General features: G+C 38.2%; 1 protein-coding gene across 16 annotated transcripts in view; it reads left to right on the top strand.

Moving 5' to 3' along the window:
- Positions 1 to 25,124, top strand: part of Fggy (FGGY carbohydrate kinase domain containing) — a 479,381-nt gene that overhangs the window by 155,361 nt on the left and 298,896 nt on the right. For all 16 annotated transcript variants that reach the window (XR_015452489.1, XR_015452488.1, XR_015452490.1 and 13 more), the window contains one exon: positions 20,852 to 20,967. Coding sequence is in view for 13 of the 16 variants with exons in the window: in XM_087214470.1 (XP_087070596.1) it covers positions 20,852 to 20,967 (116 nt within the window). In the remaining 3 variants the exon portion in view is untranslated. The remainder of the gene's footprint in view (positions 1 to 20,851; positions 20,968 to 25,124) is intronic.

Genomic DNA, 25,124 nt, shown 5'->3' with positions numbered 1-25,124 from the left:
TCATGTACGCGTCAGCTATCTGGCCTGCTACCACTGGCCAAATCATTCTCATCCAAAAATATGCTTTTATAAATTTCTTGTCAAAGTGGGGGCAGCCTTCCACTTTTTTCCCCAGATGTGTCACTGGTGAGACACAGAGCCTGGGAAGAACTCTGTTGGAAACCTGTCTCTCATTCTTTGCCAGCCTCATTGTCATGATTTTCCACTGTGTGAGCCAGTCTAGGCTGTTACATGCTGGTCATTGTCTAGATGCCACTTTTACTTTCGATATTCTAGAGCCTTAAGGTGCTGCAAGGGGAAAACTTGATGGGTTGTTTTATAGAGGAGGTTAATGCTTCCTTGCTTGCAGTGTTTTTGTATGGGAGACAAGAGACATGAATACAAGATCCAGTATTTATTAACTGTGTTGTTTTGGGCATTGTTCTTAGCTTCTTTGACTCCTGGTTTCTTTGTCCTATCTACCTCCACAGAATTACTCTGTAAACAGAATAAGCTAATCTGTGCAAAAAGCTTAGGTTCCCTAAGTGTGAAATACTATCAGTGTATCTTTTGCACCCAGGAGAACTATAGCACATTTTTCATGGGCTCTGGACTATAAGTGCTTTTAAGGGAGGCTCTGTTTCAGTCTTTTTATTCCAGTTCCCAGGATCTAGAAGACATTCAGTAATGACATGGTGAATGACTCCTTAGAGAAAATTGGAATGTGGAATCCAATAGCAGTTAGTCCACTGCTCCAGTGAGTAGTAGAAAGGGGAGGGAGGGTATTGTATGGCTTAGGAGCCATTTGTATTTGTGCATATTTAAGAGTTCACCTGGTGTTTATTAGGGGTCACAAAGTCATGTGCCTATGGAGAAAGGATACACTTAACACTCTGGCACATATAAGGCAAGACAGGTTCGGGAGAAATGTGGTAGAACTAGGGAAGCTATACCCTGCTGTCTAAGTCTGTTCAGGCTGCTGACTATAGATAAGAGCTGCTTATAAACAGCAGACAGTTATTGTTCATGGTTCCGGAGACTGGGAAATCCAAAATCCAGGTGCTAGCAGATTTGCTGTCAGGAGAGTCTACTTCCTGGTTTATAGATGCCTGTTCTCTCTATGTGCTCAAAGGCACTTTTTTAAGGGCACTAATTTCTCATGACCTAATACCCTCCATAGGACTTCACCTCCAAAATGGCCATCAGATGAGATGCAGCAAAGGAATTTTAGAGTCAGATATTCAGTCTTTATCACTATCCTGAAGACGTGAAATCACGTATTTCAAAGTCTCTGTCTCAGCCAAACAAAATGTGTCTTTGGGCCAACTTAAGTCTCCAGGCAACAATTTACAACTCCCAATTGACAGAGTACTTGGGATGAACACTGGGCCAGGTGTTGAGCAAATAAAAACAGAAAGCTCATGTCTAGTAGCAGTGATGGACAGGAAATGAGTATTGTGACATTAGAATGGCTAAGATGTACTGAGAGCTCTGCCAGGCACTGTTCTGTGTCCTTCACAGATGACAATTGCATTTATCTTCACAGTGGCCCAGTGTTGGGCAGGGGATGTTATGGCCCCTCTTTTGTAGGTGAGGACAGTAAGATACAAAAAGGTGGCATAGCTCAGTGTAATGCTGCCATGCTTGTACTCACTCGCCTATGCTTCCTCCACATAGCAGCCTGAGGGATATGAAGTATAACACCATCTTGGCACTTACCAGTCCTCTCACTGTTCCTGCAACAGTGTGATGTACAGATTTCAGAAGTCTATAGTACTTGAGTGTATGTGTGCAGCTGATTGTTCAAATGTGGACAGTTATAAGGAAATGTGACTGCTACTAATAGAGCTACTGTTTATGGAGGACCTACATAGATCAGTTGCTCTGCCAGGAGGTCCTTTATCTATAGTGTGTCTGTTCCTCACAACCAGGCTTTAAGTTTGGTGTTACTGGCCCTACCTCATATGTGAGAAAGTGGAGAGAGTTGCCCAAGTCTAATCACATACCAAGTGGCCAAGCTGGAATTTAGGTCTGGGTCTGCCTCTTCCCAGAATCTTTGCCCTTTTCATCACACTACACAGCATCCTAAAATATCTGTTTATTTGAGAGGTAAGTACCACTGGGAACTTACTTCCCCCTTTGTTTATTTATATATCCAGAATGCTTCACACATTGTTCAGAAACAGCCAGGTCTAAGGTTTAGGCATAGAATAGATTTTTTAAAAAATGGTCAACCTCAGTGTTGCTGTTTCTGACCTTCAAAGATGTTTTCAGTGTCAGTTATCTAGTGACAATATTATTGACACCCACTGAGAGTGCCAAGTCTATCCCTTTAGCTGCTCTTCCACTAGGCAATCAAGACTCCTATTGGCCTTTTGTGAATGGATTACAGTGGATGCCAGCCTAAAAGTTTTGCATGTGTTTGCACCTATAAGTTAATTGCCTAAATTGTAACTCTTCAGTATTAGGAATTCTTCTTTTAAAAATACCATAATTTGGTAAGATTTATTCTAATCAAGGGGGAAATAATTGGAAATTATTTTCACCCAAGAATAATGATCTTTTGGCTCACATTGAGAGACTTACATAGTCCACTGTGGACCACTTATATGACCCAAAACAACTTTCATGTTTTCTTATTACCTCAATACCTCTGATTTAGTTCAGATTAAATGAGGCCATCCTTTGCCCCTAGCCATGATTCAGATATCTATATTTCTGTGCCTTTGTCTATGTTTTAACCCTTGGCAACTTATGAATTATTCATACCTCATAATCTGTTTCTTATGCACACTTTTTCTTACCACTTGATTGCTCTAATGGACATTACCGTTTTATTGTTTGTTACTGCATAAGAATTCTTGTCTCTTGAGTGTTACTTATTGATGTCACTTCCATCATAGTTATTGAAGGAACTTTTTTCTCTCCTGCAGTGGACTGAGAGCTGGACTATGTCTTATCTCCATGCACCTGGCACATCACACAGAATTTACACTTCATGGGCACTCAGTAGATTTCAGTAGATTTTGTTAAATTAAAATTTAAAAGGAAACATATGCTTTCATTTACATAAAATCATAAATTAGGTACAACGGTCTTCATGAATTTGAAATTCTCAGAAACATTATTATTATTCTTCAGTACTATTTTTTATTGACATCGAAGAGGTTGCCTTTGCAGTAAATAAACTAGAAGATCTCTGAATCATAAAAACACTATGAAAACACTAGAAATCACCTGTGTGACCCACTCCCCCTTCTTCAAGCCAGATGGCTGCCCAGCCACTTGGAAATGATGAGGGTCTCCTTCTTTAAAGTTCTTCTTAAAGAAAACTATCATCTTCTCTCATACCAAGTCATCATTGTCTTCTAGTCCTATAAATCACACAGCTTTCCCTTAGTTAACCTAAACCCTCTCATACCGAAATTTATACTCACTGTTTTCATAGAAATGAAAAACAGCTGCTCTCAACTGAAAATATTTCTCTTCACAGAGATGGTTATTCCATCCTTCTCTTCCTCAGGTGTAATTCTCCCTTCCATCTGACTTTTTTTCCCCTCTATTCCTCAAATATTGAACGCCACTTTTGTTTCTACAAACAACAACAACAATAAACTCGGGCTGGGTATGATTAGTAAGTGATTGTTGATTTCAGGTCTACTTAGAAATATGTCTCATATGATTAATATCAGTTGATCCAGTCAGGCTGGTGGGTAAATGGAGAATGTTGACCCCACATGATATATGGTGATATCTTTTTAAGCCTGCCATTGACCATTCCCATCTCAGTTTTTCTAGTTGTTTAATTTATAAGACATGATTTATTTCTTATAAATTGCTTTACAAGGTTCAAAAGAATCAGAAATGATGCACCAGGGAAACAGAGTGAATTTAGGCCATGTATTTTTCCCCCCAGGTCTGGTTTATAAATAAGTCTTACAAGTGCGCTCAATTAGAAAAACACATGGTAATTTTAATGGAGATAAAAAAGGAACATGGGAGTGCACTTTTTCCTTTTCATATGACTTTCTACTAAAGAAACCCCATGGGCTAGTTTTTGCTAGTTAGTGGAAAGGATATTAAGCAAACAGCTTCTCTTCCTCATTGAGTTTAGCAAGGATGTTGATTTACTCTTCAGCAGAGCCTTCTGATCTTTTTTGCCTGTGGTTTTGTTTGTTTTTAATATGAACTCATTTAAAGACTCAGTGTATGGACTGAGTTGCAGAGGTGAGCTCCAGTTCAACATCCAAAGCAGATGCCTATGCAAGAATAAAATGGCTATTTGTGTATGCAATAGAAGGTTGAAGAAGACATCAGCAAAAACTACTCATTTAGCAAATATTAAACACCTGTGTGTCAGCCTGACATCAAAGACCAAGATACAGCATGTGCCATTTCTGCTTCCAGCATGCAGTCTGGTATGGGAGAAGACAAAGATCATTCAGCAGGAGGTCTTCATGTGCTCAGTCCTCAGATACAGAGCATGCAAGCACAGTGGAAGGACAAAGAGCACAGCCTCAGAAGAATTCCCAAAGGAAATGATGTGCCAAGATGAAGGAAGGCCAAGGCACTTCAGATGGGCATGACCAAGAGCAGGGTGTGACAGTGGGAGGTGACCCACTCAGGAAACTGCATGTGTCAGCCAAAGAGTAGACAAAACATGGGCAACCATAGCACTTGTTCTAGATTGCCTGGAACATACCCCTTTTTTCTGGTATTTTTAAAAATCAAAGTTCCTTGAACTTCCAAGTAAGAAGTAGAACTTCTGTTTTCTCATAAAGCTTTGGGCATACCCATATTAAATCTTGCATTGCTTTTTGTGTTTCCTTTCATGTGTGTATTTTCTCATGTACTTCTGAGTAATTCAAGGGAAGACTCTCCTGCCTCTGCAGACTTTCCCAAATATGTTTGGGAGGTAATGAGTCATTGCTTGAATGGAGAGAACATTTTCAGAATTTTGTCACTAAGTATGCATGGAGGGCATAGTTCAAGCCCGACATCAGTTTTCAAGTTCAAAGCATTAGCCAAAAATTTGATTGTCAATAGTTTTATGTTAAGTTAAGCCAAGCTGAGCTGGGTTGTGTATGTCTTACTTCATTTTGTTCAGATTCTAGTCAACAAATAAGACCTGAACACCCATCTCTTTTCTCTGAAATATCCCTAGAAAGTGTCTTAAAGCAAGTTTTCATTTGGACACTTCCCTTTCATTGTTGTGTTTTTCCCCTCAGAAGTAGCTAGGAGGTGATGGTTTTGACGCTGCTAGAACAATGAGAACAAAAGTAGCTACTTTTTATTGAGCATGTGGTATGTGAATTGACAATTAACCCAGCACTTAATCTTTTGATAAATTTATGAGATGATTACTACTCTCTTTAACAGAAGAAGAAAGTGAGAACAGGGAGGATATCTTACTGGGAATGGCATTTTCCAACCCAAATCCCATACTCTATCCATGTTCAGTATGTTTTCCTCATAAATCAAAAATCTGAAAGAATCTTTTGGAGATCAGTATTCTGTTTACCATCTGGAGGTAAGGTCAGTGAATGGAGTGGAGTGCGTTGCAATACAGCTTGAAATGTATCCTCCGTAACCTTTGTCCACTTGGCGAATGCCTCTTTGTATGTCAGAACTCCCAGTTTAAGCTATAACTCTGCAGGAAAACTTCCTTAATATTCCCAGGCAGATTTGCCTCTATTGTTGCTCATATATGTCTTATATTTCATCTGTGAAATTTTCAATTCACACAGATGGTGTGTCCCTAGATGCAGTTTGCATAGTTGTTAAGGGCTTGGACTGAAAAATTAGTTGTTTGGATCCAGATACTAGCTCTGCTAATATTAGATAGATATTCTGGGGTGCCGTCTTCCCTGAAAGACAGTTTCTCCCTTGAAGCCAAAGAGAAAATACATACTGTATGTGTCTTAAATGGCTAAATGAACAAATTGCTATGTATTTGACATGAGTAGCAAGTCTGACTATATCCTTCTTCTGAAAAGCTGACATTGTTTTTGCAATTTTCTGAGTCTTGGTTCCTGAAGAACATTGAGAACCTCATTTTAAGGCCATTTTTGGTTTCTTTTTTTCCCACCTCTGTTTTGCTTTTGCTTTTATTATTTTGCATCCTTTCTTAGGGATATTTTAACATATATGAAGACTTCAGATCTATACAGTACTTCTAGTTTACCAACTCTTTCTTTCAAGATTTTACCTCTTTTGGTTGTTTGGAAAGTTTTGACCCTTTGCTTTTTGAGAGAGAGAAATCACCATGTGTTAAAATTGTTGGCTCTGAGAGTTAAGTAGGCACTGTTGGGGTATTGGGGCAGTTGTCATAGTAACTAAGAAGGGCACCAATACCACTGTGGTGACCTCCACTTTCTGGGACCATTGTTGTAATGGCAACCTCAGTGACCTACAGTGCAAAAGGAGAAAATAATGAGGGCAAGAATGCTACCAGCACTTTGGCATTTTATGTCACTGGAGAACAGTGGCACCATTTCCAGAATGTAAACTCAAATTGGTAGAATAAGATGACTGGAGGAATTGAGTCTGCCAAATGCTGTAGGTATCAAATACCTGCAGCTGGTATTGCTGAACAAAATCAGAACCCTGTGGGATATTTAGTGAGAGGGTACTCACTATGCCTTTTAGTACCTCTTAGAGTTGTTATTTTCCTATGAAGGATACAGATAAAGAATATGTGTTGAGTAGCTCCAATATGCTGATGTTATGGCTTATGTCTAGATGTCCCCCAAAAGCCTCATGCAGTAATAGGTGGGGCTTTTCAGAGGTGGCTAGATCTAGGCGGTGTGATGCTAGGATTAAGGGCAATAAGATTAAGGATGTAAGTAACTTCAGTTGGTCAATTGAGGCTCAGGCTCCCCTACACAGTCTTCAAAGTCTCTTGGTGTCCTTAGAGAGACATTGGCCTTGGACTTTTCAAGTAACCCTGTGCAGGAAAGGATGCTGTAATGCTCCTTCCAGAACTCTTTAAGGGTTAATCTATATCTGAGACCATCTGGAAGCACAAGTGACTGGCATCTGGGTTGTTAACTCAAGACTTTGGTCCTAAGTTAAAACTAAAATTCAGGTCATAATCCAAGCTTTTTATATCAGGCTGGTCATAACTTGAGGGTCCACAGTATAAGGACACAAAGAAGTTTGTCTTGTCTCTTGCTTGCTTTGTTACTTTCTACCCACCATGAAATGTTTCTCTTCTGTGATACCTGTCTTCTGTGTCACCCTGCCTTGGAGCCAGCTGACTATGTACTGAAATCTCTACAAACTGTGAGCTAAATAAACTTTTCCCCCTTTAACTTTGAGTGTCAGGTACTTTGTCTCTGCAACTAGGGAAAAGTAACTAAAACAGCTGTACTATACTGTGCTGAACTATATAGCATAGTATAGTTGCTACTACTAATAGATTCTATCAAGAGAATTGTAGCTTACCAAGAAAAGATTTGTTTTATAATTTTTTCATGGGCTAATTTATATTGAAGAACATTCTCAGGAAGATTTTTTTGTTGGATGCTCCAAAAGCCAGAAATTAATCATGAAGAGGCCCAATAGCCAACAAAATTGAAATTCACTTAGCCAATTGGAAGGTGCTATTTGAATTTGCCCCTTTCTTACCCTCTCCCAGGAATTTTACATTATTTCATCAAGACAGAAGAGTTTCAACTACGGTTTATTAAGATAACTTTCTTTTTCTTTCTTCCATCCTCTTTCCAACTAGTTGTTTTAGAATAATTTTACTATCATTTCTGTCTTTCTTGTCTGTAGTATTAGATGTCAGACGTTGATATATACACTTTATCTTTGGATCAGCACAGTGCTGAACTTCATAAATGGCAGGTCTGAGATACCATTAGGACTAAAGAATTTTGGAAGAAAAGGATCATACAGTTAACACTATTCAACATTGTTGATACACAGTGTGTTGTGGTATAATAGAATAGGCCAGAATAGATTGAACTGGAAAAGGTATTTTTATATTCAAGCTTGTAAAACATTTGGGAAAAGTCTCTTCTGAATCAGAGTGACTAGATGGTTATGTCCTCAATCTTCATACAAGGCTTATGTTGGAACAAGGCTATGGTTGAGAATAGGTCTTGGTATCCATAACTGGATATACATACCAGGTAAGACCTTGCAAAAGCCAGCATTAGGGGTGGGACCTGAAGTCAGGGTTTAGAAGAACTAGAGGGTAGGCAAATGATGAGTCTTCAGAGTCACAGCCAGAAGGGTGAGATGAATCCTCCAGTCCAAGAAGGCAGGGGAAGCCTGAAATCACCCAGTTAGGAACCCCGATTGCTGGAATGAAGAAGGAGCTAGAACAAAGAATAAAACAAACCCAAGACTTGGGTGGGTGGTCTAAGGGTGTTGAAGTCACAAGGCAGCCCTGTTTTAATTTGCCTTAGCCCTGGGCTCTGCTGTTTAAAACTGGAGTAGATAGATTCACAGTGCAAACACTGCGACCTGTAGTTCTGCTTGTTGGTGGAAGAGCCTAAAGCTGGTATATGGACTGCAGATACTGTATAGAATACTTTTCTCTACTTACCCAGCATAGCATTTATTAGATACCTAGTGAACCCTTTGTGTATTTCTCTCTTGCTGGAAAGTCTGAGCTCTGTGAGGGAAGAGACAGTATGTGTGTCTGGTAATAAGAAGAGCTTAATAAATATCTGTGCAGCAAGAGGAGAAGAAAGAAAGAAATGATCCTTCAGTTTCTTTTCTTCATATGAGGGACTCTCAGCCTTGAGGTTTGTACCGCAAGGCTCTGTCTCTCACTTCCAGCCCTTTGCACGTGCAGCTCCTCCACCTGCAACCTTCTTTCCTCTCTGCATTCACATTACTTTTGCTCCCTCCTGTTCTCATGCAGACATCACCTGTTTGGCTGGCACAGCCTTTCCTTAGCCATCTTACTGCCCAGCTAGTTACTGTGGCTCTGGGTATCTTGGAAGCAGTTTTGTCTTCTCATGGTCATTTTTTGTTGTTTACTCTTTCTAACTATGGGTTGACTATTTACCCTCAAAATCAGTCTTAATTTTTATGTCTTTGGGGAATATGTATCTCATTTTTGTCTGAGTCCTTACTTATGGTATGCATCTCCTCATCACTTTAACTTCCACCAGAACCTCCTCACAGGAAACCTAAGGCAACCTCTTTGTTCTGTGCAGCTCTGTATCGTATGATCTGCTCATCTGTCTTTATTGTCATACTTTTTACTTTATTTAGTAGAGGAGATAGGCAGGATAAACACAGCAAAAGCAAATACTTCCTCAGAATTATCAGTCTTTCATACAGCCTAATCTGCCTTTGCAGTGTCTTGTAAATACCTTTTCATCAGCTGCCCGGAATAAGCATGTAGTCAACAAGTATAGACTCTAATCGATCAAGGCTTGGTTTGAACTTATTCCCTCCTTTCCACAGGTCTGACCTCAAGTGAGTGACTTGACCTTTCTGAGTCTTAGTGTCTTTAATGTCACATGAGGATATGAGTGTATCCTGGCAAGTTTGCTGTGATATTCAGTAACCTACACAGTGCCTCACATATAACAGGGACTCAGTAAGCTGTCATTTTCTCTTCTTTCCTTCCCCATTTCTTTTTCTTCTTTCTCTCATATTACCTCTAGTTAGTATTAGACTTATTTTTATGGGACAAGTCCAAATATGTGAATCCAGGGCCTTCACCAAGATCTTGAAGTATCTTTGGTGGCAGCTTTAGGATCAGCTTTTTTGACTCTTAGATCTCTTTCTCTAGGGGACAGGGAAAACTCCCTCAACCTGTCATTTATTCAGTTCTTTCATGCTGCCCATATTGCTATGCTCACATTTGAACCATATTATCAGCAAGTCTAACTGTAAAGGCAATTTAATATCACCCTGTGTTGCATCATTGCATATAATATTTCGGTCTGTCATGGACTTGTCAGCAAGTCTTGATAAAGTGCAGAGTCAATAATAACAAGCTTGAAATCTGACAGCTCTTTAACAGAAGAAACTTCAATTGGTGCAGTGATATTTCTTCAGAAATAAGGCCACCTTGGTTTCTTTGTTAATGCAAATAACAATCCGGTCATTGTGAGCCACTATATTTCCCTAGGAGTTACTCTTTCAGTACTGGCCACACAGTCTGGTGCATGGCATGGAAAAGCAGAACCACCATCATCAGCCTGTGATGTACCAAAGACTGCAACTAGGAATATCTTGGTAATTTATCCCCACTCTCAGCTCTAATCATTCTGTTACTCCCTAGCTTGTTCAGTTAAGACTTTCCAGATTCTTCATTCCCCAGAGGACAAAAGGTTTCCTCTGAAAGTTGGGGCCTGGCCATGTCAATGCAGTGAGCTGTGTATAAATAATGCAGCAGGGCCATCTTCATTTTCATGAAGTCTTGTTGGAGAAATACATGAATAATCAGGCCCTACTTAGCAGATTTATGCTTTCATGTGTGCCTTGCTCAGGGAAATCAGGAGCATTGGAAGTTCCCTTCATAACTACTGAGGGTCTTGCATATTCTTTTAGTGTAGCTGGGGTCTTGGTGACCCTTTCACTTCCTTTCTTTCAAAGTCTGCAGTCTTTTGCTTAAGAAAACCCTGCATAAGGGGCCCTCAGGAAGTACATCCTAAATGAATACTTTAAAAGATAAAGACAATAGAGTTACTGCTTATTTATCATAAAAAGTTAGTTTTGCTTGTACTCCCTCATTTTAATCCTCCTAAGACTAGAGTGATCTGGCTGGGCTATTCTTTCTGTACTCTGATCTCCCAGTTGGCCTTTTGTTTGTTTTGTCTTTGTTTAAGGGTGTTTTTGTTTTTGTTTTGATCTGGTCAGATTCCCTCAAAGCAAACTTTAAGGATGTAAACCTGCCAGCAAGATGTCCAGGAGTTGAGTTAGGAAAGGTGCTAGAGGGCTGACCTGCAGAAAGGCAGACCCTTATTAAATCTGTTTTGTCAAGGCTGCCTTGCCATTTCCTGGGGTCATGTACCCTCCTCTCTTGGGGTTGGCCCTTAGGGAGAGCTAGTACCCTAGTTGCTCCTGGGTCACACAAGGCCTAATTCCTTTCTGAATGGACTTTGCATCTTACTCTGTTTTCTTTACTTTTATCTTCATTTTCAAAGGTGCTGAGTGCCACCACTCCCTGAACCTTTTTGGGTCTTTATGTATAATCATTTTGCTTTGTAGGTTGTATCTTTCTCAAGTCTAAGGAGAGCTACTACTTGTCCATCTACATTTTCTGGGTTTTACATTTTTCATACTGTCATCTCTCTTATTCCTATTGTCATATATGTAACAAATCTGACATCTTTAACTGGAAGCGGAAAGAAAATCTGTTAGAGATTTGGCATCTTTCTGTGTCTCAGAAAGTCCGTGAGGGATGAAAGTGAGGTAGGAAGAGGCGTCTTCACAAGGCTGTCATTCTTGGGTGGTTGATGGTCTCTGCAGGGAGCCTGGTGTCTGCTTGCTGTTGCCCCTGGGCACACCTAGACTCTGTCTCTCGTCTCCTTTGGGGCCTGCTCAGGGAGCATAGCTGAAGATCCAGGCCTTTTCTTGGTGAGCTGGCTCTTCAATCATAATGTAACACATTTCCTTTTACTGGATAACATTTGTGTTCTGCAGTCAACTTTGTCTCACATTAGTAAACCACTTCAGCTTTTCCCTTATTACTGTTTGCATGCTACATCTTTTTCTATCCTTCTACTTTTAAACTTACCTTGTTTTTGTATTTAAAATAAATTTCTTTTAGACAGGGTATATTTGGATTCTATTTTTAATTTTTATCTACTCTTAGGATTTTTGTCTTTACATTGGAATTTTTAGGCCATTTACATTTAATGGTTGAGTTTTAAGCTACCATCTTGCTTATTGTTTGTTGCATACATTCTCTGTAATATCCCTTTTTTCTGCCTTCTTCAAATCATTTAAATGTTTTTAGTAATCCATTTTATCTCTAAAATTAGTGTTACCTCTACCTTATTTTTACTGATTGTTCTAAGATTTATAATATGTATCTTTAATTTATCAGTCTGCCTTAAAATAATTTTTATATCCCATCACTTCTAATACATTTTCATATCTTCCTATTATTTGTGCTATTACTGTCTTAGGTTTTGCTTGTATATATGTTATAAATCCTACAACCCATTTTAATCAATATTTTAAAGATAGAGATTAAAAATTAATTATTTTTAAACAAATTTAAAAATAGGCCAGGATTTAGCTCAGTGGCACTGCACCTGCCTCACAAGGGCCACATCCTGGGTTCGATCCCCTGTACCAAAAAAACCAAAAAAAAAAAAATTAAAATTAAAGTTTATTTTTCTTATATGTAGATTTTACAATTCTGATACTCTTCATTCTTTTGTGTAGGTTCACATTTATAGTTAGTAAAGATTTCCTCCTTTCTGAAGAACTTCTTTAACATTTCTTACAATACAGACTTCTTGGAAATAAATTCTCTGAGATTTTATCTGAAAAAGCCTGTATTTCACATTATTTGCTCAAAGATATTTTTTTCTGAATATAGAATTCCAGATCTTTTTATTTTTATAATTTTCAGTGCTGTAAAGTTGTCTTTCCATTTTCTTTAGGCTGATGTTGCTTCTGGTAAAAAGTCTGTAGACTTTTTGTCTTTTTTTTTCCTGTGTAATGTGTCCTTTTTCTCCCTTTTAAAGATATTCTTTTTGAGTATGTTACGATTTTTCATTATAAGATTATAAGATGATCTCTTTTTTTATAAGATGATCTTTGATTATATGATACAACTTTCTTTGTGCTTTACTGAACTTGGCTATGTGTGTGGTAGCTTTTATCAAATCAAGAAACAAATTGCCAACGTTTCTTTAATTTTTTACTTGATGCTGACATTGCCAGTTTTATGTTTGAATCTGGCCTTATTGCCTTCCTTTAAGAAATACTGAGCTACTTTTTTCTGGTTATCTATTTATGTGCTTGTGGTCTGATTTTATCCTCTGCAGGCTTCTGTTTGCACCTTGTTGGAAGAGGTGGCACGTCGCCTTTCCACAGCAAGTTCAGCCATACTTCTAAGTCACAAGTCTTCTGGGCTCTCTGCTGAAGGCCAGAGTGATCCCCAGGCACTTTCTTCTGTGGTCTTTGTGAATCCTGAGATCATAATTCAGATCATAGATCTCCATTCACTCTCCTTGACTTCATGGAGCTTTTGTCATATGTGCATCTTAGTTTTCAACAAAGATGGAAGGGGACTCATGTGGATTGTTAGAGCTCGCTTTCTTCACAGCTTTCCCTGGGTCTCTTCCACACTCTGACCTGGCCTGTGATCCCCAAAGGCAGTCAAGGAGGACTGAGCCACCTGGTTTGCTTCTCCTGGTGCTCATGATCTTCTTCAGTGTTGCCTCTTGCTCCAGGGCTCAGATCAGTCATCTCACATCTGCTGCTCTTCCAGGTGTTTAAGGGAGATGGAAAAATACAATCTTGGAGCTCCAGGCATGGTCATAAGTGGAAGCTTCTGTTTCTGCTTCAGTGAGGTATCTTGGCATGGTGTTTAACCACCACATACTTGGCACTTTTCAATATGCATTACTTTTCTCTCCTTTGGTAAAATACTGTGCTAAAATACTGTCATACATCTCATATTAAAATGTCCTTGAACATTGCTTCTCATTTGTAAGACTAAATTAGTCTGTGTCACGTGTAGCGTTTTTATGCCACGTGTATTCATGAAGTGAGAGTGATTTTTTTGTTGCTTTTGCTACCCTCATTTGGTTTTTGTTATATGTCTAACCTTGTAGAATGGGAACATTTCTTCTAGGTTCTGAAATGCTTTGAGGTGATCCATTTATTGAATGTTTGTTAGAGCTTTCTGCTACAACTATGTGGGCTGGAAGTTTTATTTGACAGGTTTTTTTTTTTTTTGGCAGGTGGTTTTTAACCATTGACTAAATTTTTTAATGGTAATAAGCTTAATATTTACTAGTAAGTTATGTTCTTCTAGTAAATTATTCATCTAAATTTCCAGATTTACTAGCGTAAGGTTGTTCATGTTATCCTTTTTTCCTATTACTATCTGCTTATCAATGGTTATGCTCCTCTTTTCTTTGTTATTTTTGCATTCACATTTCTTTCTCAATTTTGCCAGAAGTTTTGTTTGTTTGTTTGTCTTTTCCTAGATGTATGTTTTGATTCTCTTGATTAACTGAATTTTATCTTGGCATTTTATGCTTTTTTAATTTGCTTTTATCTTTACTGCTCCTTTAAAATCTTTCCCTTAATCTGTTACTGTTTTTCATAATTTCTTAAGATGACTGTAGGTTATTTTTTTTTCAGGTTTCACTCTTTTTCAATAAAAGCTTTTAAAATTCTGAATTTCTTTTAAAATACCATTTAAATCATACATTATTTACTTATAAGACATTTTCTCTTTCCCTATTCCTACATGGACAGGTAGAATTGATCTTTTTGATTATATGCATGTTTTTTAATCCCACAGTAGCAGTAATGATAATTATTCTTATAGTTTACATGTTCTTCAAAGTCTGATGGTACAAAAAAAACCTTTAAATAGAATTATTTTTAAATGCTTTCTAAAATTATTTGAGAAGCTCTTGTTTTATATCTTTCCCACTACATTGTTTGGTTCATAGAATTTTATGAGTGATATTATTGTTGGGTGAAATTTTGTCATTGTGGGATGCTCTTCTTTCTCTTGTTTAGTATTTGTGATCTTGCATGCTGCTTGAATATTTATATTGTCGTATTTAAATGTTGTTGTATTTGATATTTCTTTGTATGCCTTTTAAAAAGAATACCACATTTAAAATATGTATCATAAACAAGATATAATTTAGTTTCAACCCATTGTGATTGTTCTTATTTTTTAACTAGTTGTGAAATTTAGCCATTCATATTTGATGTCATATTCAAATAATTGATTTTATTCCCTCCATCTTATTTTTGTTTTGTATTTATATTATATCACCTTCCTTTTCATTTCATTTTGTTCACTTTATTGGCTTGTTAATTTTACCGTTCTTCCCTTTTATCCTTATTATTTTATCCTTGTTACTTTTTGTTTGTATTGGTGGTTCCATTAGTGTTTGCTGCATGATTTCTTATGACCACCATTATACTTGTGTTCTGCCTGAACAAATGTATGTATTCCAAAGTCCTTTTTCTGTGCACTCTGCTATGGTTTGTCTGTGTTCCTCCAAGATCATATGTTGAACCTTTAGTTCCCAATGCAACAGTGTTAGGAGATGAAGCCTAGTAAGAGGCAGGTAGGTTACATGGGCTCTGCCTCCATGAATAGATCAATGCTTATATATGAAAGTGAAAGAAAAAAATGAATGGCTATAAATGCATGTCACCATTTATTAGTTTCTCCGGGCTTTGACTGAGTGTTGAGATAGTTGCTCTGAATGAAGGAGTTCATATTGGCTGTTTTTTCTCAAGCATTGTCCTCCGAGACCATATGTGGGAAGGTTTTTTTTTTTTGTGGGGGGGTGGAGTTTATTTTTGAAATCCTTCCATGTTGAAAATGTTTTTCTTTCTCCTTGATAACTGAATAGTATTTTGTTTGGCCATAGGATTTGTGAATCAGTTTTTCTCAAGGGTCTGTACATTATTCTAATGTCTTCTGCATTCCAGAGTTGTAGATGAGAATTCCTTAGTTATGCTGAATCTCTTGCTTCTGTAAGTAACATTCTTTCTGTTTGAAAGCTGTATAATTTTCTGTTGACTCTTGAAATTCAAGTATTTCCTTGATTTATTTCCTGGACTTAATGAGACTTTCAATCTGCAAGCTTGAATCTAACTTCAGTTCAGTATAATAAAACACCTAGTATTATATTCATTTACTTATAATATTTCCATCATCCGTTCTGTTCTTTTTTTTTTTTTTGACTATTTTCTTTTTTTTTGTATTAAATTCTTTTATTGGTACATTGTAGGTATACAACACAATTACATTTCTCATTGGGAATTGTACCTTTACATAATACATCTTGGTTCTTATTTTTTCCTCATTCCTAACCCTCCCTTCACGCCCTCCACCCTTCCCTATTTACAAAGACTTTATTTCCATTTTTTCCATTTCTCATCATTTTTCCTTTCCCTCCTTTCCTTTCCCCTGCCCCTCCCACTACCCCTACCCTTTTGGACCTTTTCTTCCTATTTTACATTATCGATTATTCATTCTAATCATTGGTACATTTTAGGTATACAATATAATGACATTCATCATTGGAAATTTGCACCTTTACATACTCTCTCTTGGTTCTTATTTTTCACCCTTGCCCAGCCCTCCCTTCAACACCTCCTGTCCTCCCTATTTACAAAGATTTTGTTCCTATTTTTCCATTTTCTAAAAAATATCTCTGGAATTCCTTCTATTGTCATGTTAGGGTACAGGAAATGTTCTCCAAACCTCTTAGCCCTTCCCATATGATTACTATCTCTTTGTGTTTTTGCTCCTTATAGGAAGACACTTCATTTACTTGTTCTTCCAGAGCATTAATTTCATTTTCATCAGGGCCAGTGATTTTTATTTTTAGTTCTTCTGCCACTACTTTAAGTTTTAAATTTAAAATCAGTGTTCTTAGTTCAGAATATCTTTCTTGCATTTTTTTCTTGATTTCTCATTGCTATCATCACTGATATTTTCTTCCAATATTTTAATTATTTCTACCTAAGTGGGGACCTGCCTATTATAAATGTCCTATGTGATCTACCCTCAGGTGAATTTGTCCCCCTAAGTTATATACTGTTTTTCTTCTGCCTACCCATGGATCTATTTCTTCTGACCCTTATGTAAGTGTTTACGTAGGTATTTGCCATTAACAAATTTGAAAATAGCGAAAGGCACAGGCCTTCCTACCCTGGCATTCTCGCTAGAAGTGACCAAACTGGCCAACCTGAAGTGGCCCCTCTTTCCTTTCAGAGCTTTCTTGGGTAGGAGGAGCATCTTTGTCTCTGGCCCCTGAACTTGGAAATAAGCCATCCAGCTAAAGTAGCCCCTGACTGTCTGGAGCCCTATGGCTAATTCTACTCCTACAACCTCCTAGGGTGGGAGGAATACTGAACAATGGGCAGCTGGAAGACTGAATGTGGGTACAGCCTGTCTGAAGATAGAGACCTCTCTTGGGAGGGAAGCTTGCCCAGTAAAGCACTTCAGGGAATGTCAGAACCCTGGTCTTTAATAGACTCAGACTGGAGCAAACTCTCCATTATGCTACTAGTATCTTACCTTTACTCACAAACAAGAAAAACAAAGTCTTCTACTTTCTCTCTTATCTAGAGATTTCCAGACAACCTATGGTCTCAAATGCATTCTCTAAGATTTTCTAATTCTGCTACTTAAAGCACATCCTTATATCTTATTATCTACCAGTTTGATTTAAAGAGACTCAAATGAAATAGACTCGAGTGATCTTTAAATAATTCATACGGAGGATAGAATTCCCAGAGGTATGTGTAGCCATAAAGCTTCTTGCCTCATAGCTTCAATCATTATCACTCAAGAACACACTCTGGCCACTTATTCTACCCTTCTGTAAGGAATGAGGCATTCCTAGTCTTTCTCTTATTGGGGATGAAAATCTACTTGAACTAATTCACTTATGCTGTAAAAGGTTAATTGCCACTTGATTATGAACTACAACCAGTGTTGAGTTTAACTCAATAATCATTTCTTTGGCTCATGGGTAGTTTATTTAGACTTTGCTCTTTGTAAGTGGTTCTTCTAATCTCACCTGATTCCACTCACTGGAGTGTTACCTGCCTGATCCAAGTTGATTGAAGACTACGTAGGGATATCTGATCCAGATTGGGCTTGGCTGGTCATTGTGCTCCACATAGCTGATCCTCCTTGTGTGACCAGTGGGCTAGCTCTGCATGATCTTCTCATGGCAGTGTCAGAGGTACAGGAAAGCAAGTAAAGGCACATAAAGCATGTTGGGGCTTAGCCTAGGAACTGGCATGCAGTCACTTCAGCTTCATTCTTTCGGCCAAGTCCAGTCATGTGTCAAAATCCAAAGTTTAGAGCCAAGAAAGGAGGCCCTTCCAACAGTGTAGGGGGCAAGAGGAGGAGGGTGATACACAATGAATGCTTTCTTAGTCACTCTCTCATTGCTGAGACAAAATACCTGACACCCACAACTTGAAGGAGGAAAGTTTTATTTTACCTCATGGTTTGGTTCTGTGATTGGCTGGCAGAGAGGCATGACAGACAAAAAATGACTCACATTATGGTGGCCACAAAGTAGAGAGTGAAGAGAGCAGCCTGGGGAAAATATTCCCTTCCAGGTCACACCCCCAGTGCCACCTCCAACTAGGTCCCACCTCCTAAAAGCACATTCAGCTACTAAACTCTTTGTGGATGAATCCACTCATGAATACATACTGCACCCTCATGATCCAGTAAATTTCCAAAAGCCCCACCCCTGAACACATGAGCTTTTTGGGAGAATTCTATGTTAAATCACAAGAAATATGTTGTGCCGTGTGTTTCACCTCTGAAAAAGTCATTGATGATAAATGCCATTTGCTTACTTTCAGTATTGTCCTCAGTAAGTCTCACTCCCTCTTGTGGAACCCTCCTTGATACCATGTCCCCCTGAATCTCACCCTGCCATCAGATTATAGTAGATTCTCCTGCTAAAGGCTCTTATTTTGCTCTCTACTTCCTTTAGAACACTCATCTCTCTTCTGAGTTCAACTTTTAGGTTCTGTGAGAGCAGAGGACCAGGAATATTATATACAATTTCTCATAGAGCCTAGCATGGTGCTAGGATTATAGTAACTGAGTATTAGATATCGAGTGAGCAACTGAATCTATATAAATGTCTGAGTGAAAGGCATCTAGACTCTTGGTCCTATGAAACAGGTTTTGGTTTACCTGTAAAACTACCTGACTTTACATCACCAGATATACCTTTTACCTTTGGCAAAGTGGACAAACAATATGTATGAGTAAACCACATGTATTAGTTATGCATTAGTACATATTTGCATTACACAAAGTTTACATTCATCTTGGGGAGTGGGGTATATGTACATAATGTAGCTTGTTTCCGTTTTTAATCCCCTTCCCTTTCCACCCGTCTCCCTCACTCTACCTCTAAATCCCTTTTCCCTATTTTCATTCTTTTTGTTATTACTTTTAGCTCCTGTTTATGAAATATAATGTTTACATTCATTGAAGTTATTAGGTTCCTACACATGGCATATCTTCATTCTTCTTACTCCACTATCCCACCCCTGCCCTTGGTCTGGACCCTTCCCGTTTGCCAGAGGTCTGTCCCCTTGTTTCCTTTTATTCATTCTTACTATGCTCTTTGTTTGTACTCTGCCTTACTCAAGTGAGAGATACCATGTAGTATTTAAGCGTGTAGGTCTAATTTATTTCATTTAACATTATATTTTCCAGTTGCTTTCATACAATGGCTATTCATTGTGGCTCAACATAAACTTGCTCAGACTAGGTATTGATGACCCAAGATGAGTAGGACTGGTTTTGTGTTAAAGGTATTGCTGATTCAGTGAAAGAGATAGAGGCATGAACAGACAAAAACAGTTACTATGGTAAATATAAGATACAGACATTTCCAGATTGGCACAGGGAGAAGAGGCTTTGGACTCAGCATGCTCTCCTTTGGGACTCCCTGGAGAGGGGCACTCTGAGCTGGCTTGTGAAGGTTGACTAGGAGTTAAGTACATAATGTGAAGATAATGTAGAAAGAATGAAGGAGAGGACAGTGAGCTATCCAAGCTGGCCACAGGGAATTTCAGACGATTCAGTATTGCAGAATGGAGAAAGCAAGGGTGAGAATGCCCAAGAAGCAGAGCTGGCCATGGTCATGTCATAGAATGTCAGTTGAAAGAGTTTAATCAGGGTTGATGTAATGGATTTTATTTTATAAAGTTTGATTTTGATAAAATATGGAAAACAGATGGAAGTTAATAGGACTATAAGGAAGATAAAGAAGCAGTATATACCACATGAGGTAGGAGATCAGAAAAGGAATATCTAACTCAAAACTGAAGTCATAGCCTAGGCTAAATAATGACTTTGAGTTGACTTTTTTCAGATAGATGCAAATGATTTTTATAGATGGAGTATAAAATATTAAGGATGACAATGAGAAATAAAGCTAAAAGTCTTCCTCTTATTACATATTTTCTAGACTAGAATGACTATATTATTTACCATATAACAGGCACTTTTAAACATCTTTTTTATTATAGAAAATTTGAATATGTGCAAAAGTAGATTCTAACAGTGGACACTTCCAGGCCAATCCTGCCCTAACTAAATGCCACTTACCTTCCCTTTCATGTTATTTTGAAATAAATCCTATGTTCATTTTACTATGTAACGATCTGTTTAAATGATAAGAAAGTTGATTTTGTTTTGTTTTTTGAGACAGGGTCTCACTATATAGCTCAGGCTGGCCTCCAACTTGTGGCAGTCTTCCTACCTCAGTCTTCTGAGTGATGAAATTACAGACAAGCACCACCATACCCAGCTAAGACATAGTTTTTAACATAACAACAACTACCAATATCATATCTAAAACATAATTCAATTTAATCAAATAACTTATCAGTGTTGTAATTTCTGATTTTTCCAAATGTAGAAATAAAGATATAAATTGAAATATTCATCTATAGAGTTTATTTGTTCAGGATCCAAATAAAGGGTTGCGATTCTTTGAAAGAAGGGACTACCAGTAATTAATAGGTGTACATGGAGAGCTTTGACTTACATAGAAATACATCACTACTTACTTTGGTTTATTTCACTTCCTCAGTACTTCTGCAGATATCTCAGTAGGTACTTGGCAAAATATGAAGGAAACCTAGATTCTATTATTGGTTCTTTCTCCCATTTTTCTAGGTCTCTGTGTTCCCTGGTGTGCAAATGGACATACTCGGCAGAAAAAGGCTGGGATGAAAGTTTCTGGAAGATGATTGGTTTGGAAGACTTTGTTGCTGATAATTACAGCAAGATAGGTAAAAGAATAGAAAATATATCAAATGATTATCTGTGTGTGTATTAAGATATTCCTGTTTTGTTTTTGTTTGAATTAAAATACAGGAACACAACTCAGTTTTTTCAAGCCTAGGTTTTCCCAAATGATTCTATTGTGATAGACAGGCCATGACAATAGGCCCTTACGTTAGGGCTTGTTTACCTGAGTGGTGATACATGCTATGGAAATCTGTGTTGAAATACAGAACCACAAGTTGAACTAGACTGAGGAGGATCTTTGCATGGAGTAGCTGGGTCTAGCATAATCAAGAAGGTGGGCCATTTCTAGTCTGTAGTAGGAAAATTGTGAGTTAGTTTCAAGGGATAAGGCAAGAAAAAAGAAAAAAATAGAAAAGATAAAAAGTAGAAGAATCAGGAACAAGACAAGAAACAGAATGAAAGCTGATACTATGTGAATAAGGCTTTTCAGTCCCAGACTCCCAGTTTTACGTGGCAGTAAGTAGATGGTACTTTTCTTTTAATTCTTGGCAATCTGTTGTTATGGAGTTGTAGATGGAGTAGCTAGTAGTAGTTTACCTGGTGAAAGTATTTAGATGGTAGATACATGTAGTGACATTTCAGATTTTAAAGCTTTTAAGGTCATTTCACGAGAACATGTTTATTTCCTTTAGTTACTACTTACAATTCTAGTTGGTTCTCATCAGATAGGCAATTATACATACTTCAGTGGAAATTTTGAAACACTGCTGAATTGGTTAGTGTGCAGATCAGGATATTGTAATAATAAGATTAGACAAGATAGAATATGATTTCCTTTTCATGGAATAGAATAAAAGTAAGTGACTATTAGGGCAATTCTTCAACGTGACCTCTAATTTTGGACCCAAGTTAGCTAGTTCAGCTCTGATCAGTTCCCAGCCAGTGAGAAGGAAGAATAAATGATCCAGAGGAATCATGCATGTTCTTTTGGAGGCAGCATAACCTCATTTCTGTTCATCTCTTGTTGACCAGGCTGCATTCAGAAGCCCCCAGTAGGCTGCAAAAGTGTGGGGCATGAAGTCATTGGCTGGGTAGCCACATGTCCATCTATGAGTAAAACTTGAGCAGTGTGTTATTAAATATAGGGAACGACTGGTAGTATCTGTTACAACTTCTGCTCACTCTTGGTAACTATATCCCACAGTAGTTCAGCCTACCTTTCTCTAGAAGAATCCTCATGACAGTCTATGAAAGTTCAAGTAGAAACATGAAGAATAATAATCCTGGTATGTTATCTATGATCTCTTCATCTACTAAGAAATGAATCTGGGCAAAAGAATGCAACCAGGGTTCTAAGCAGGAAGAGCTCTGCTGGAATTCCTGTGGCTCTGTTGAATCCATCTCAGGATCTGAGTTGGTAGAGAAGGGGAGGAGCTTGGGACCAGGGAAGAGAGGAAGAAAGCAAAGCAGCCATCTTTGGTCAGCAGCTATGTTTCAGAACTCTTGCTAGGTGATTTGTGTACATTATCTTATTTGATCTCATCAACCTCTAGTTTCACTATTCTCATTTTACAGATGTGAAAATTGAAATTCGTTTCCTTACTGGGTATTAAGAGGTAGAGTCTGACTCTTTTCCTTGGGATACGTTAGGCTGGGAGGACAGATGTGGCTGTGCAGCTGGCCTGTCATGGATTGTGGAGCATTCCAGTATTCAGTCCCCATAGCCACCTTGAAGTAGACTGGGACAAGTGTCCGTAAGTGGACTTGGGTAGTGGTATTGTGGGATCTCAGTCTTATGGGTTGGTAGAACTTTATATACTTTAGGTCCAAATGTGGTTGTGTTTTAAAATTCCTAATGTTGAGATCAGTTGGGACAGAGACTGAGGTAGGGCCAAACTTTGACCTCTGTGGTGTTTGGGGGAATTGTCCATTGTGTGGTGTGTCAGGGCTCCTGCCAACCAGGCTAAAGTTTTAGATGGTGCTGCAGGCCCAGCAGCAGAACTGATATTGACAGGAAAATGATACCAAACAGGCCCCTGGATGATAGCTTTTTATCTGCCTTGCCCTTGAGTGTGCTGGCATGGTAGGTATTGAAATGTAATACTGACTGAATGTATAAACCATAAGTGCAATTGTTCAGATGACAACAGATTGCCAAGAATTAGAAGAAAAATGCAGAACACTATAGACTGGGTGGCTAAAACAACAGTGTTTATTTCTCACAGTTTTGGGCTTCAGGAAATCCGAGATGCTGACATTGAGAGGCCTATTCTCTTGGCTTATGGCTGCCTCTCACTATGTGCCCACGTGACCTCTGTGCACAGGGCCAAAGGAGAAAAATCTCTGGTGTCTTTTCTTGTAAGGATGCTAATCTTCTGGGATTAGAGGCCCACTCTTATGACCTCATTTAACCTTAATTTCCTCTTAATCACCCCTGTCTTTAAATACAGTCACAATGGGGGTTAAGGCTCTAACATACAGATTTTAAGGGAACAATTCAGTCCATAACACCCAGGCACTGATAGATAATGGCTAAAAAAAGGGCCACTAAGCCAGGTGTAGTGGAACACACATATAATACCAGCACTCTATGAGGCTGAGGCAGGAGGATTGCAAGTTTAAGCCTAGCCTAGCAACTTAGTGACTTAGTGAGACACTGTTTCAAAACAAAAAATTTCAAAAAGACTGGGAATGTGACTCAATGCAAAGGCCCTGGGTTCTATACTCAGTACTGCCAAGAAGAAAAAAAAAGGATCAAGGAGTGACTAAGTCCTAAGTACACAGCCTGGTGCTCTGGAGGCTCCTCATGAGCTCCCTGACTTGGAAAAGAATTATCAGGGTCTAGTGGCAGGGCTTTGTCCTGTGATGGAGGGAGTATAGTAGGCAAGTGGGGTCCAGTACACCGAACCTGGAGCTGGGTTATTCTAGTTCTGGCTCTATGATAATAACTCAGACATGTCTCATAATGCTTCCATCCTTCCATAGTCTTGTCTACAAAAGATAATAGAACTAATATAAATTGTTTACCATGTCTCAGATATGATGCTATTGCATTACAATCATTCTCTTTTTATATTTTAAAAAGTGTATTAGTAACACACTATTTTTACTTGTCCTGTTTACTCAAGGCTCAGAAAGGGGCAGAATGTCTCACCAGTGGTTGCACAGTTCATGATAGGTGAAAGCAGAATGCAGATCCACATTTGGACAAGGCCAAATCGTGCTCTAACCATCTTGTGTACTGACTTTCATCTCATATTCACTGTGTACTTATAGTAGGCAGTGGGAAATACTGGTTCTCCCTTCCTTTCCCTTCTGTTTTCCACATACCTTGTTTCATGTCATTCTCACAAGTAATAACAAAAGTACTGTTAGCCTTTTCACCTATAAGAATCAGAGAGATTAGCAACCTTGGTTAACTAACCATATAGAGAACCAATAAATTATAGGTGAAAACTGAAATCTTTTGGGGGGGGGCTAGATGGAGGCAACATTTTATTAGAACACACGTGGGAGTCTAATTATTTAATTGATTTTTTAGCATTTATATGCTCCCCCCAAAGGTTACTGTTTCTTTCCTCAGTATTCCCATGGTATGTTGAACATGGAATTTCATTACCTGTTTATGTGTATTGATTACAACTTATACTTTGAGCTCTTTGACACAGGATTTTCATTTATTTACTTTGTATTCTCAATAAAAGCAGAAGGCATGACATATTGTTAACTTACTGTTTGATTAGTAAGTGGATAAATTAATTATTGAGATTGCAGATACTAGAGGTTGGTGCTTTTTGGTTTTAAAGGCTGTAAGAGTATTTAGTATCTCAGCAGTATCTTTGGCAACAGGGGTCCAACTTTCACTCTGATTTTCTGATTATTTTAATGCTTTTCTCTTCTTATCTCACACAATATACATGTTCAATCAGTATATTAGTTCTGCTAATAAAGCAATACCTACAAGAAATACTCATTAAAAGTCCATAATGTTAATCTAGCAGAAAATTTCCAGGGTAACTTATTAGATTTTGCCTGTTATGTTAATGGATTTTTAATGGATGTCCTAAGGAGACATATCATTAAGCAGAGTATTGTTGTACATGGATTTAAATTTACCCATTCATCAAAATTAATTGTGTGATGTTTTCTTAGATTTTCATTTCTGGTTATTTGGGCTCAGGATGGTTCAATTTGAACC

This window comes from Heterocephalus glaber, unplaced genomic scaffold (assembly GCF_053883595.1).
Source record: "Heterocephalus glaber isolate CG9 unplaced genomic scaffold, H.glaber_assembly_v1.0 deba00001447, whole genome shotgun sequence".
NCBI classification, from domain to species: domain Eukaryota; kingdom Metazoa; phylum Chordata; class Mammalia; order Rodentia; family Bathyergidae; genus Heterocephalus; species Heterocephalus glaber.
This window is presented reverse-complemented; position numbering and strand designations above follow the sequence as displayed.